The 15,081-nt window shown below is 44.9% G+C and overlaps 1 protein-coding gene across 1 annotated transcript in view; it reads right to left on the reverse strand.

Moving 5' to 3' along the window:
• Positions 1-15,081, reverse strand: part of LOC144792860 (dehydrogenase/reductase SDR family member 12-like) — a 290,090-nt gene that overhangs the window by 81,298 nt on the left and 193,711 nt on the right. Inside the window, exon 8 of the mRNA XM_078668054.1 lies at positions 12,999-13,089. Within this exon, the coding sequence (XP_078524180.1) occupies positions 12,999-13,089 (91 nt within the window). The remainder of the gene's footprint in view (positions 1-12,998; positions 13,090-15,081) is intronic.

Raw genomic sequence — 15,081 nt, forward strand, 5'->3', positions numbered from 1 at the left:
GCGGTACAAAAGGGGTGGTGATGGACGGAGCATCTGAACCAATCAAACACTCACACCCAGTCAAAAGATCTGGGTTTGATCCATCACCTTTCTCTAGCCCACTCTGCCACCCCAGTTCAGACATGGCCATATGCAAAACAGTCTGCCCCTGTGCCTCATGGGAACAGTCCAGCCCGAACTGCCAAGCCATGCCTTCCCTGGACCGGATTCAAGCTTCCTAGGACCGGTTTCTGGCATTACAGCTGTCTTCAGCCAGGCTTGCTTGAATCCAGTGGCAAAGTGAGCAAGGGACTCACGTCTGAGCATACCCTGCCAAACTTATGGCGAACAAAGCGGTACAAAAGGGGGTGGTGATGGACGGAGCATCTGAACCAATCAAACACTCACACCCAGTCAACAGATCTGGGTTTGATCCATCACCGTTCTTTAGCCCACTCTGCCACCCCAGTTCAGACATGGCCATATGCAAAACAGTCTGCCCCTGTGCCTCATGGGAACAGTCCAGCCCGAACTGCCAAGCCATGCCTTCCCTTGACCGGATTCAAGCTTCCTAGGACCGGTTTCTGGCATTACAGCCATCTTCAGCCAGGCTTGCTTGAATCCAGTGGCAAAGTGAGCAAGGGACTCACGTCTGAGCATACCCTGCCAAACTTATGGCAAACAAAGCGGTACAAAAGGGGGTGGTGATGGACGGAGCATCTGAACCAATCAAACACTTACACCCAGTCAACAGATCTGGGTTTGATCCATCACCGTTCTTTAGCCCACTCTGCCACCCCAGTTCAGACATGGCCATATGCAAAACAGTCTGCCCCTGTGCCTCATTGGACAGTCCAGCCCGAACTGCCAAGCCATGCCTTCCCTGGACCGGATTCAAGCTTCCTAGGACCGGTTTCTGGCATTACAGCCGTCTTCAGCCAGGCTTGCTTGAATCCAGTGGCAAAGTGAGCAAGGGACTCACTTCTGAGCATACCCTGCCAAACTTACGGCGAATAAATCAGTACAAGTAAATACGGCAACAGTCTTTATGCCCCACACATTCCTGACATTTCTGTGGAAAAAACTTGTGTAATCTGCTGGAAGCCACAAATTGCCAACCACACAATATTCACCCAAGTCTCCTGATAAAAATGTTCTTGTCGCAGGCACTAGGCCCAGCCACATAATTTGGGCAAGATTATAGATGTTTCCATCAAAGAAATATAAGGAAAATGCATAATTTCAGGCAAAGTTTGAGGTTCCTGGGTGGAAAAAACTCATGGGATACACACAAGACACACCACCCTATACTCCCCTATGCGCCTAGTTTTAGAAAATGTGCAGCTTTGCTAGGCTTACCTAGGCGACGCCTGAGCAAGGGCCCAAAATCCACAGCTACATACTGTGCAAAAAGGGGGTCTGTTTTGAGTGAAAAAATGTGATATATCCATGTTGTGTTTTGGGCTGTTTCCTGTCGCGGGCACTAGGCCTACCCACACAAGAGAGGTACTATTTTGTTCAGGGGAATGCTGGCTGAAAGCAGGTTTGTGGTTCCCCGCATATTCCAGAACTTTCCATCACATAAATGTGAGGAAAATGTGTTTTTTTGGTCAAAGGTTGAGGTTTGCAGGGGATTCTTTGTAAAACAACCTGGTGCGAGTTATGCAAGTCACCCCATACTGGACTCCCCTACATGTCTAGTTTTAAAAAATGTACAGGTTTGCTAGGTTTCCCGAGGTGCCGGCTGAGCAGAGGCCCAAAATCCACAGGTAACCACTTTGCAAAAAACAGGTTAGTTTTGAGTGGAAAAATTTGATATATATCAATGTTGGGTTTTGGGCCATTTCCTGTCATGGGCACTAGGCCTATCCATACAAGTGAGGTACCATTTGTAACAGAAAACTTAGGGGAATGCTTGGTGGAAGAAAGTTTGTGGCTCCCCATGGATTTCAGAACTTTCTATCACAGAAATGTAAGAAAAATTTGTTTTTTTAGTTAAGGTTTGAAGTTTGCAAGGTTTTATGGGTAAACAACCTGATGAGAGCCATGGAAAACACTCCATCCTTGATTCTCCTAGGTGACTAGTTTAAAATGTTTTACAGGTTTTCAAGGTTTCCCAAGGTACTGACTGAGCTAGGCCCAAAATCCACAGCTACCCACTTTGCTAAAAACGCTTGCGTTTTGGGCCGATTCTGGATGCTGGACTACAGCTAATCGCATAAGTGAGGTAGCATTTTTAACAGAAGATACGTGGGACCATAGAATAGTAGGATGCTTGGTATTATCAATTGGATTTTGCTGCACTTGTAGCCCCACAGTTAAGCCAAAGTCTAAGAAAGAAGACATTTTGAAAAATATTCTCTAAATCATATGCTAGTACGATTACCCACAAATTCAGAGAAATACAAATAACCACAACTCCTAATCTCCATATCTTGTGCCCATTTCAGAAATACATAGGTTTCCTTGATACCCATTTTTCACTCTACATATTTCACCATATAAATAGGTCTATACTCGTAATATAATGAAAAAACATTGTATGGTGCAGCTCAGTTGGTTGCTCTTGGTACCATGGGGTCTCGGAAAACCTACAAACCCTATATATCCTCATAACCAGAAGGTCTTGGCGGATGTAATGATATACTGCTTTTGTAAATCAGCCATAATGACAATAAGTTACAGATATAAACGTTTTCATAAATGGCTGTTTTTTTCCTACTCATTTTCAGTATTTCTTTATTTCAACAGGTTAGTTTATTTGGGAAAGCCTTGAGAAATCTACACATATGACCCCTTCCTGAATTCAGAATGATATCTACTTTTCAGAAATCCATGGCTTTTCTCAATCATCCATGGGTTTCACACTGACTTCTACCACAAACTGGAAGTGGGTTGAGAGCACAACAAATAGAAAAAATGGGCGACCTCTTTGAAAAATGGCAGAACTGTGGTAAAAAATGTGGACGCGCTAATCCTTATCGGAGAGGTCTCGTGTTGGGCAGGGGCGGCTCTAGGCTCATGGTGGCCCTGGATAGGGAGCGTAGGTAGGGGGCCCCAAAAGAGGGGGTTCCGGGCGGGGCGGAGCACGGAGGCCAGTGAAGAGGGGGGGTCAGGGTGTTTGGAAGTGGAACAGAGCCGGAGGCCGCCAACTCCCTGCCAGGGGCTGCCACGCAAATATGTACCCATCCTCAGAGGATTATTATATTAAGGATATATATCGGCGTGGGGGCCCTGGGGTTTGGTGGCCCTGTGCAGGTGCACATCTTGCAAATGCCTAAGGCCGGCCCTGTGTTGGGCTTTGCCATCGGGGAGTTGCTGCCTTGGTTGAGCTGCTGCTACGGTCGAGGAAAGACCGCAACCGCCACTTAAGCAGAGGCTGCCCGAGATTGCCTGAACCGCCCTGTGTGGCCTGGGGGGTGAACTACTAATCCCAGCATTAACGGGGAGGCGCACGAACAACGAGTCACCGGGAAGTGACAGGAGCCCTTGAAAGGGCAGTGCGGGCTCCGGCAGCGCGGGATGCGCGCGGGCGTGCCCGGGCCAAGGGCGGGCCCGTATGCGCCCATCAGAGCCAGGAGGAGGAGGGGCCATACCATTTGGCATTGGGTTCATACCAGCTGCACGAGTCGCTAGCAAATGGCGGCAAAACGGAGATCAGGAGGCACCAAGTTTACTACCCCAAAGACATCGGGGACATCGATATTAGATGGATACCTACTATGGGCAACAAAGGCGATAGAAAAGGAGATACAAACAGCGGAAAGAAGGTTATCAGTAGAAGGTGGTCATGTAACTGATAACATCCTAGCGGAAACAGGTACTATTAACACAACTGAGGCTATCACTGCTAGTGAACTATTTAACAAATCTCCATTACTCCCTATATTGGACCCAGAGTTAATGCACAGCCAGGGGACTCCAGAACAGGCACCTGCCCAATTAGAAAATATTATGGTCCTGAAAAATAGGAGAAAGACCAAACATCTTGAACCCTCCTGTTCTACCCATACCAGGTCAAAGAAAAACAGTTAAGGCCTAATTGCGGTTACCAGGGATGGGCCTCAGACCCGGAGCAAGTTTATTGATAAAACTAAGAATGCAGAGCTTCCCCCCTCCAACTCCCCTGAAAGGTTAACACACCTCTTGGAAGAAACTCCGGCAAGAACCCTGTGCCCATTAATCTCGAGGCTGGAAAAATTAGAGGCTGATATAGAACTGCTGCTAAATGCTGTAACAGTGATTAGGGTGGGAATGGATGTGGAGCGGAAAGCCGGGTACAATAGGAGGGTGGGTGCAGAAGATGTTTTAATAACACACCATGACCATTGCAAATGGGGGACGGAAGCCAGGGATCAAACCAACAGTCACTTGGAGCTGTCCACTGGTGCCACGGCTAGATCGGAAATAGAACCCGTATTAAAGAAAGCCCTAGAAACGGACAACAGGCCAGACTATCCAGTAGGGGAAAGGGAAAAAAATCACCACCTGTTGCCCTACGAGAGAGGGAGGAAAGTATTGCACCAGTAGGAAAACCCCCGTCAGCCAACCTGAAATCCGGTCTAGTAAGAGGTGACGATAAAATTACACTGCACCTCCCACCTGAATGTTCCCCGTATGTAGTAATGCTAACTAATACTTCACCATTTACAGAAAACTACAAGGAATCCCACGCGGGGCTTAAGAACAAGGTGTGCCATTCAATCAATCGAATTTGTATAGCGCGCTACTCACCCGTTAGGGTCTCAAGGCGCTGAAGGGGGGGGGGGGGGTCGCTACTGCTCGAACAGCCAGGTCTTGAGTTGTTTCCTGAAGGCGAGATGGTCCAGGGTCAGCCGTAGGTGGGTGGGGAGGGAGTTCCATGTCTTGGCTGCCAGGTAGAAGAAGGATCTTCCTCCGACGGTGGATTTGCGGATTCGTGGGAGGGAGGCGAGGGCGAGGCTGGCGGAACGGAGCTGGCGGGTGGGTGTGTATAATGTGAGTCGGCTGTTGAGGTACTTCGGGCCCGTGTCGTGGAGAGCCTTGTGTGCATGGGTGAGGAGTCTGAACGTGATCCTCTTGTTGACGGGGAGCCAGTGCAGGTCTTTCAGGTGGGCAGAGATGTGGCTGTGGCGAGGGATGTCCAGGATGAGTCGTGCTGAGGCGTTCTGAATGCGCTGGAGTCTTTTCTGGAGTTTGGCTGTGGTTCCAGCGTAGAGGGTGTTCCCGTAGTCCAGACGGCTTGTGACGAGGGCCTGGGTGACCGTCTTCCTGGTTTCGGTGGGGATCCATCGGAAGATCTTTCGGAGCATGCGCAGGGTGTTGAAGCAGGATGATGAGACGGCGTTGACTTGCTTGGTCATCGAGAGGGAGGAGTCCAGGATGAAGCCCAGGTTGCGTTTGGTTGGCTCAAAATGTGGATCTACCAAATGTTTACTTTGGAGACATTTTGTTTGTAAGAAGGGTGGGGTGGGTTGGCCCTATGCCTAAGAAATACAATGGGGATTGCATTGTAATTAGTTTCAGATCCCGCTCGCTAGCAAAGTGGCTGGCTGATGGGGTTTGGTATTAGCAAATCAAAGTTCAGGACAAGGCCCCAAACTATTGCCCCTGGCCTACTTTTATAGGAATTTAGCACCAAATGAGGGGGCACTGATGATGAGAATGAAGTCTCTAACAGAGGGCCCAGGGCTTTTGAACTTAGAAACAGATACCAGCCACTCTCAAATCTAGATGATCTAGATTGACTCAATGGAGTTCCTAGACAGATGATAGGTGAAGGTAAGGGACTTATTGTAACAAATGGGGCACAACCAAACGAACGGGTAAAGGATCATTTAAATTGTTCTAGTACAATCGCCCAACCTAATATGTATCCCGAAGATGGGGGAAAACAACTTAACAAGAGGGACCCCCAGATAAATATTGTATATGCTAGTGATTTAACAATTCTGTCTTGGAATGTGGCTGGTATCAATTCAAAGCTTAATGATCCTGACTGGTGCAGTTTTATTGATAAATACCACATATGTTTATTACAGGAGACCTGGAAAGCAGAGAAATTGTATAAAATGGATTTTACTACCTTTAGTGTTGAGGCCAAGAAGGAACCAATGGGCCGACCTGTAGGGGGCCCACTGATATGGGTGAAAAACTCCCTGATAGGGAAAATTAAAAGTCTCAGCCTTGGATGTGAAGATATACTTGGGCTGGAAATATCTCTCCCCACGGGGAGTGCCCCTTTAAAGATCCTGAATGTATACAACCGGCTGAGTAGTCCACACAGGCCCTCCGAAACATTTACACTTTTGGGGAACCATCTTGACTTAGCAAGAGGGAGGCACCGGCTAATAATTGCTGGTGATTTAAATATTACTTTTGAGCCTGTTGATTATATTCAGGAACTTATCGAAGAAGGGGATGAAGCAAGAGGAATCCCGAAACCGGAAATCCCATCAATATAAAAGTGTACTAGGGCAGTTCAACAAGTAAACTCTTTGATCATAGATCATGGGTTACAAGCTTGCAATGGTAGGACTGACTCTGATAGGAGAGCCGGGTTTTCTTTTAAGAGAGGGGCCTGCAAATCCAGAATCGTCTATTTTTTAATCGATATTGAATTTTGGGGAAATATAAAAGATATGGTGGTCGTAGAAAGGAACGGCAGCGATCATAACGCTTTATTTTTAACAATGTTTAATATGTTGGATTGTCATGGTCCTACATTACAAAATAATGCTCCAGTGATCACAAGTAATAACGAGAGAAGTGTTAAATGGCGATGATTCTCTTAGATCAAACGGCCCTCCCAAAAATGTATAAAAGGGTAGAGTTAGCCCTAATGGAGCTAGCTCCAACAAATGAGATTAGGGCCGACACGCTAGAAAAGACTGGGAGGTTGAGAAATGGAGAGTCCTTGTGGAAGCCTCAAAGATGAGGAACAGTCAAACATTTTGGCACTTAATGGCCAAAGGCTCTAGCAGCCTGAAAACAGAAAATAGTTTCCTATTGCAGCCCCAAACTTGGGAGGAGTACTTTGGGAGCCTGTATGCAGCCCCGAGGGGGGAGGAAAAAATAGATACCCTGGAAGCCCCGCTCTATTTGCCTTAAGGGAAGGTACACCCATCATGGTTGAGGAGACTATTCTGGCAATAAATGTAATTCAGAAAGGGAAGGCCCCTGGCTTGGACAAACTGCCAGGAGACATGTATAGGGCATAGCCTAAAATATGGGGGGTATTACTAACTAGAGTTTTCAAGGCCATTCTGGAAGGGAGAGAGTTCCCACTGACCTGGAAAGGCGCTGAAATTATCCCCACTATCAAGAAAGCAGAAAAGGGCTTTCCTGAAAACTACAGACCCATCAGCCTCATCGATGTCTCCCAAAAAATCTTTGGGAAGGTCATACTAGCTAGAATCTAACAGTGGATGGAGAATAATCATGTACTCTCCGATCTCCTGGTGGGCTTCAGGGAGTCCACGAGCACAACGGATCAGGTCCTCAGATTCCTTATGTTAATTTGGAAGGAAGTGGTCATCAATAGAGGTTACCTGTACGTTGTGTTCGAGAACCTAAAAACAGCTTTTGATTCTATCAATGGAACCCAACTGTGGTCCGTCCTGAGAGATATGGGTTTACCACCATACCTGCTTAACATCTTGGTTCGCCTGCATGCAAACAACTTTGCAAAGGTTAGATGGAATTCGAACGGTGGACTCACGGGCAACATATTTATTCAAAAAGGTGTCCGCCAGGGGTGTCTCCTGGCCTCTACTTAATTTACACTTTTTGTAAATGGAGTTATAGATGAGCTTTTCAACTGTGAGTGAGATCCTCCAAAAATGGCGGGCAGAACTGTTCACCTCTTGCTATTTGCGGATGACACCCTACTTATTGCAAGAAAACCAACGGGAATCCAGAACCTCCTCAATAGATTTGAGGGGGCCTTTAACTATAGCTTTGAACTGTTCCTTGATGAGGCCGAACCACCCCAGGCGAGAATGCTGTTCTTACAATTTAGGTATGGCACTCTGCCTTTAAATTCAGTAAAGAGTAAATGGGGACATGATTTACTTCTCTCGACATGTCCTATGTGCCATTCTGCCACAGAGACTAGTAATCACTTTATTCTTTACTGTACAGCTTATGCAGACTATCACAGGAATTGAATTGCACCAATTTGTCGCTTGTTATCATGTCGAAGCCCAGTAGATGCAATGAGAATCTTTAAATCAGAGTCAACTAGATGGCTGTTTTTGCACTCTCAAGATTTTTGCTATATGCTTGGTGGAGGAGAGCCAAGACTATTAAAACTACCTAGCTGGTAAACTGTGATTTTGAACTGTGAAAACAAAAAACATGTGGGAAAAGGAAACAAACTGTGATTAATACTATATTAAGTAATGCACTTCTGCTTGTGAACATATTAGAGGGATCGTGTTTTAATAGTTTTTAAATTCATATGGAGGTACCTCTCCTTCTTAATTCTCTTTTATGAAGTATTTGGTTTTAACTATGAACTGTGATTTTTGTTATGGTCACAAAAATGATCGAATAAAATTTTACTTACTAATTGTTTTATTTATTCAGCTCTGCATGTTCCTGAACGATGGGAAGATGGCGACTTTAGCATAGGAAACTTAATTGATGCAATTTTTAGGAAAAAACAGACACTTTTATCCAGGACATTTTTTTCCAATTTTCCCCCAAAAACTCAAAACATAGCAATATTTTGCCAATTTTCTCCATCCCCTCCAGGAGAATCTACAAACCCTTGGTACCTTTAGAATCCCCAGGAAATTGAAAAAAAGGCCACAAATTTGGTATGGATTCCTTATGTGGAACAAAATGTTAGGGAGCCCTGAGCACGAACTACCTCCAACAGCCAAAAAATGGCTCAGCAATGAGGTGGGGGGAGGCCCAGCAGGAAAGGGGTTCATTGTTTCTGGTAGGTGAGTTTAAAGGGCGTACGTGGCAATAGCCAATCAATCATAAAACGTTATTTTGGTCATTGCGACCATAAAAGTGCAATAGCATACAGTACATGAATCCGAAATAAATACTTGGCAAAAGTTCATTAAATACAACAAATCAATTTCCAATTGATTTATACCAGCCAATCATATAACAATTAAAACAACAGTCAGGAAAATAAGAGATGTGGGAACAAAGGCTTACGCCACGATAACATTACGCAGCATGACCCATCATGCATTCACGATGTTAAAAATATATCTATAAACAAAAGTAAATGACATATAGATATTTTCTAAAACATGGGCTAGAAAAATGGAGAACAGCCATAACAACGCGGGGATTACCCCGCACTGCCATTACAACGCGGGGATTACAACGAAAGTCGTTACAACGACTTTCGCTGGAGGGCGCTGTTGGATAGGGAATCGTTTAATTTTCTATCCCACACCTTCCCTACTGCCAACGTGGGCTGGAGTTGGAATAGAAAATTAAACTATTCCACTATCCAGCGCCCTCCAGCGAAAGTAGTTGTAACGACTTTCGTTGTAATCCCCGCATTGTAACGGCATGCGGGGTAAAAGCCCGCTTTGTATTGACATACAACCTAGAAAAATTAGTAAAAGTTAAGGAAATGTGCGCTATCTCGTTTTTAATGCAGACCTTCCAATGATCCACAATTTACCAAGAAACTTAGCAACTGCGCAAGCGACTTAAAGCCAGATGTACGAAGGTTTTTGCATGCGTAAACGAGTTTGCGAACCCGTTTGCACTTGCAAAAACAGCATGGGGTATGTACAAACCCTATTTTGCAACTCGCAAAATTGGGTTTTGTGACTCGCTATTAGGAAGGGGCATTCCCTTCCTAATAGCGTACGTAACCCTATGTACAAATATTTTGTATCCTCAATTGCGGGCGCAAAACACTCGCAAATTACCACCCTCTTCAAGAGGGTGGTAATGGGGTCGCAAAAGGGAAGGGGTCCCCAGGGGACCCCCCTTTGCAAATGTAGGGGGAAATATTTTTTAAGGGGTGGCAGTGGTCCCAGGGATAACTGCCTGCCCTTAAAAATGAAAATAAAATGTTTTTTTTTTTTTTTACATGCATCCCGTTTTCCTTTCAGGTAAACGGGTTGTATTTGGGGGAAAAAACTGATTTATTTGAAAGCAGTCCCAGACATGGTGTCTGCTGAGCCCAGCAGGCCACCATACCTGGAGGGGCCTGCCATTCCCAATGGGGTCACAAATTGCGAGAGGCTCATTAATATTCAGGAGCCTCTCTATTTGCGACTCCATTGGGAATCGCCAACAGTGAGTTACACACTGTTGTACATCCTAAATTGCGCCTCGCAATTTGCAAGGCGTTATTTAGGCTGTTGTAAATCTGGCTGTAAAGGCCTAGAGTCATATTTTAAAATACACAACGCTTCTTGGTGGCATCGAGTTCCAAGCGACCTGCAAACATGGGCTTTTTTTAGCCATTTGATTCTCGGAGAGGTGTACATGGGGCAGACAAAGAAAATGTGGCTAATTGACTCAACAGTGAGAGGGCAAACTGGGCAGTACTGCATTGCAGAGGAGGGCTGTCGCCAAGCTGCTGTAAAGGAGTACACAGGAAGGGAGCCAAATCTAAATTGGTTATAAAGCTTCCTATCCTGTGGAATCGTGATAACCTCCAAGTATTGTTCATATACACTTAGCAATTTAAATTCCATAAATTCTAATGTAAGACGGCCCCCAGACAGATGAGTAATGGTAGTCTGTGCCACCCAGCTCCAATATTGGGTCTTAACCAATTTGTTGCTGGGCTGTGAACTAGAATCTTTGGCCTCCCACGAGCTCCCTGGTCCTATCGCTGAGAGCAGTGACCTGACTTTCAGTAAACCACCCAATTTCCTTGAAATGGTCAAGTGTGCAAACTTCATCAAGAGCAGCAGCATATTGGGAGAGCTTGGGGGTTAATTTCAAGTGCAACCAAAAGAGCAGGGGATGAAGCCTCGCTTTATCCACAATTGAGGTTCTGCCCACGTATAGCCTTAATGGATGAAGGTGAGTGCTCTGGGTAAGTGAGCATAGGGTTCTCAAGAATTTGTTCTCGGTAACAAGAAGACCTTCCAAATTTTCAAATCCCCAAAGTTCGGCCCCATACAGTGCAGAGCCCACTACCTCATGATCCCAAATCTGGTGTGGGCTCTGCAGTGGGGCTGCTACTGGTTTGGTCTCGGAGGTCCTATGCTCTTTAATCAAACCCCCCCCAGTGGTCTGTTTTCAGCTGAAGAATCTGCTTTGTAATGTGGGGCTTCAAGGCTATTTCCTCAGAGAGAGTTACACCCAGATAGTCAAAGGTGGCCACTCTCTCTCTCGAGGGGGATCCCCCCCCCCCCAATACCAATTTGCCTTTGAACGATTTGTGGAGATTCAACAGTAGGAGTTTAGTCTTTGAGGTGTTGACCTTCAAGCCTCTCATTCCACAAAAGGCTTTGAAGCAATCTAGAAGCAGTTGCACACCACTTGGTCTTGGAGACTATTGGCATGTTGTCCGCAAACAATACGGTTGTTACTTTGACACCCCCCAGAGAGGGCGCATCAGCAGGGACTTCCGCTAAGTGTTGGACCACTCCATTGATGAAAACTGAAAAGAAAGTAGGAGCCAACAATCAGCCCTGTCGGACCCCACTGTTGACTCTAATCGGGTCTGTGAGTTGCCCTTGGTTACCCCAGCGGACCCTTGCATAGTTGTCCTCGTGAAGATGAACAATCAAAGCAAGGATCTCAGAAGGAAGGCCCAGCTCCTGTAGAACACACCATAATTTATGCCTAGGGATGAGTTTGAATACCGACTTTAGGTCATTAAATGCTATGCAATAGCCTTATTTCCCATAAGCTCTCAGGTGATAATTGCTGTTATTTGGTCAGTCCTGCATGTCGTTATCCACCATTTTTCTCAGCCCTAGGCCATAAATGCATGGAAGGTAATTAACATCAGTTAATGTACTCTGCAGAACGTCTTCCCTACTAACACCCTGAGCATAGGACAGTATTGCATAATACAAGTTAAAACTGTGCATAAACCCAAAAAGAGGTGTAAGAAGAATTCAGTCCAATGATAAAGGTCTTGCAGAAAACACAGCCAGACTGCAAATGTAGTAGTAAATGTCGGCATTACAATCTAAAAATGAATCAAGATGTGATTTGCTTTGTTGGCATTCTCTCAATGGGTGATATTTGAGATGTCTGATGTATCTACAGGAACTGAGGCCGCTTCACACTTCAAGTGGGAGGCCTGCATTTATCTGTTTCATCTGTTGAGAAAATTGGTATGAAGCCATTTGGTTTTGATTCAAAGAGAGAAATAGATACATGTAAATACAGTCCAGAGAGATCAAAACCATGCTCCAAATTCCAAATATAGTGCCAATAAATTCTTGCCTGGTGAGATAGCATTCTAACTGCAACATCAAGCTGGACACTTTAAACAGATAATTACCTAGTCACATTAATCAGAGGGAATTCCTCCAACTCCTGCAATGCCTTTACGTGCCATTTGTATCACAAAATCATCAAATCATTGTGGTTTATTTGTAGTCTCAACACCTTATCCTCCTGGCCCATGATGACTAAAAAAATGGGATAGTCCTCTGGCATTGAATTATACAGGCCCAAGCGAAATGACAGTTATGTGGGCGATATCTCACACTACAGTTGTTTCCTGAAATTCTCAAAATGATATATAAAGGTGGCACAATCAGTGCTGCAGGCCCACTAGTAGCATTGAATTTACATGCACGGGGTTCAAGTAGTACCACTTTTCTCAGGACTTATAAATAAATTAAATATGCCAATTGGGGATAAGCAAATATTACCGATTTTAGAGGAGAGACGTCCACATAGTCCTAAGCACAGCAAAAACCTGACCTGTTAAAAAATGGTGAGTAAGGCAAAATGTTGGGGGGAATACCACCCCAAGGCTGACAGGTCTAACAATTATATTTACATTTCTAGCATGCTATGATTGATGGACATCCAAACCCTAAATACGTTAAAGATAATAGAGTCATTATTATTACCTGGAGTATCAGCCCAGCCTGGATGCATCACAGAGAAATGAATATTAGTTTTCATTTTAGCCCATTGTTCTGTCATGACAACTTGCTGCCTCTAATAAAATAAAGGAAAAAGAGAAAGTTGCTGAGTGTACAATAAAGGCAAATAATACTCTGAGGTTGATTGACGCCAACAATATTGTACCATATGCACTAAAAAATACTAATTCACATTAGTGGTTCATTTTTTTAAAGCAATGATAAGTTCATGCTGACGCACTACAAGCCCCTCTTTGAACAAAGAGGGGCTTGTAGTGACTTCCCTCCGAGTCACCAAAGAAGGTAGCAAAAGCAGTGTTGTGAGCGTGCGCCCGACCACCTTTATTTATAACCTGACTCCATGCTTGACGTCAGGGTGCATGAGCTGGTAATTCCACCACAAGTGTTGGATGACTCACTTATCTCTCCTCAACATAATCTGAAAACAAAAAACAAGAAAGTTAATGACTGTCATTGCATGCAGTTTCCCGTATGACTGGTTCACCTTGGAAAGGCTCTTAGTCTTTGGGACAAGGTTGAGCTTGGCCGCAGGTTGGATTAACCCTTGTTGCAGCTGAGTAATGTTTTCCTGGTCTCTAGTGGGGGCACGGTTTTGTTTGAATCAGCCAGCACATCAGGAACTAGTCATAACTGGGTTGGGAAGTCGACCCACCCAGCTCTTTGGGAATTACACGTTATGTCCCCTGAATGGCTTTATGGGAAGCCTACATCTTTCCATTCCTTGAAACAGGAGATGCTACGAATTCACAGTTTCATTCCAGTGCCTTTCCACAATCATGGTGCCTTTCACTTCAATCCATTCCCAGGAAGTAATTCGTAAACAGCAATTTGAACTCGATCCATAGGTGCCAATTTTGCACCAACAAGTCCTCACCAAGTTGGATGTCCCAGAGTTTTGCCTGCCTCCCCTAATATCTGCATCATTGTTCCTTTTTTGAAGATGTTGGCTCATGGAGTAGACGTGTGTGGACCTCCAGCTGGCGATGCTGGGAAGGGGTACATGACCACCAAAATTACAGGGTCACAGGAGCTTTCTGACTCATGTGGAGTGTTTTAATACATGTGAAGAAAGTTATGGATGGCGCACTCGATGTTAACATCTTGCTTGATGTATGCTTTCAGTACTTTGCTTAATGTTTGGTAAACTTTTCAACTTTTCCCATGGCTTGGGGCCAGCAAGGTAAGATATTCTTGTGTTTGTATCCTGGAGAATCAAGGAGCTCCTGAAATTCAGGTTATTGGAAAGAAGTCCGTTGTCAGTGTTTGTATTGGTGAGGAGCCTAAATGTTGCAAAGTCTTCTAATTTCAGGTTACATGTTCAAAGCGGTTGACCGTGCACTTTTGATGACTTTGAATTTGATGCACCCATTAATGGGAACCAGCAGGTGTTACCCATTTGATAAAACACAGAAATCAGCTCTAATCTCCTTCCAAGTGTTAGAAATGGGGGTCTCTAGTTGGCAGAGGTAGGTACCTTTGTCCAAATATGGACCCTTGCTTCTAGACAGGATAAGGGGGATACACACTTTAGATAACCCCTGCTCACCCCCTGGGTAGCTTGGCACGAGCAGACAGGCTTATCACAAAGCCAATGTGTAAACTATTTGTACTCAAAACACCCATTAATACAGTGATAACACTACAAATGGACACCACAACAGTTTAGAGAAATAGAGTATCTTTATCTAAACTCATCCAGACCAAAATGACAAAAATCCAACACACATGTAATAAGAATATGACTTTAAAAGGGTTTCAAGCAACTTGGTCCACAGAAAACTATGAATGCGTGATTCTACATAAAGTACCTGTAGATGCGTCAAAATTCACAAGGCCAAACAGCCGCAGTGAATTCCTGAGTCCCTGGGGAGGAGATGCAACAGTTCTGCTGCACACAGGAGAAGTGATGCATTGAATCCAGACTGTAGGGGGAAGTGATGCATTGACTCCAAGATGGTTCTGGTCTGCAGGTAATGCGGCGTGAAAATTTGCCGCACTGTTGAAATGCGTGGAAATCCGGGATACGTGAGCAATCAATGAAGCGGTG

Source organism: Lissotriton helveticus, chromosome 11 (assembly GCF_964261635.1).
Source record: "Lissotriton helveticus chromosome 11, aLisHel1.1, whole genome shotgun sequence".
Classification (NCBI taxonomy): Eukaryota; Metazoa; Chordata; class Amphibia; order Caudata; family Salamandridae; genus Lissotriton; species Lissotriton helveticus.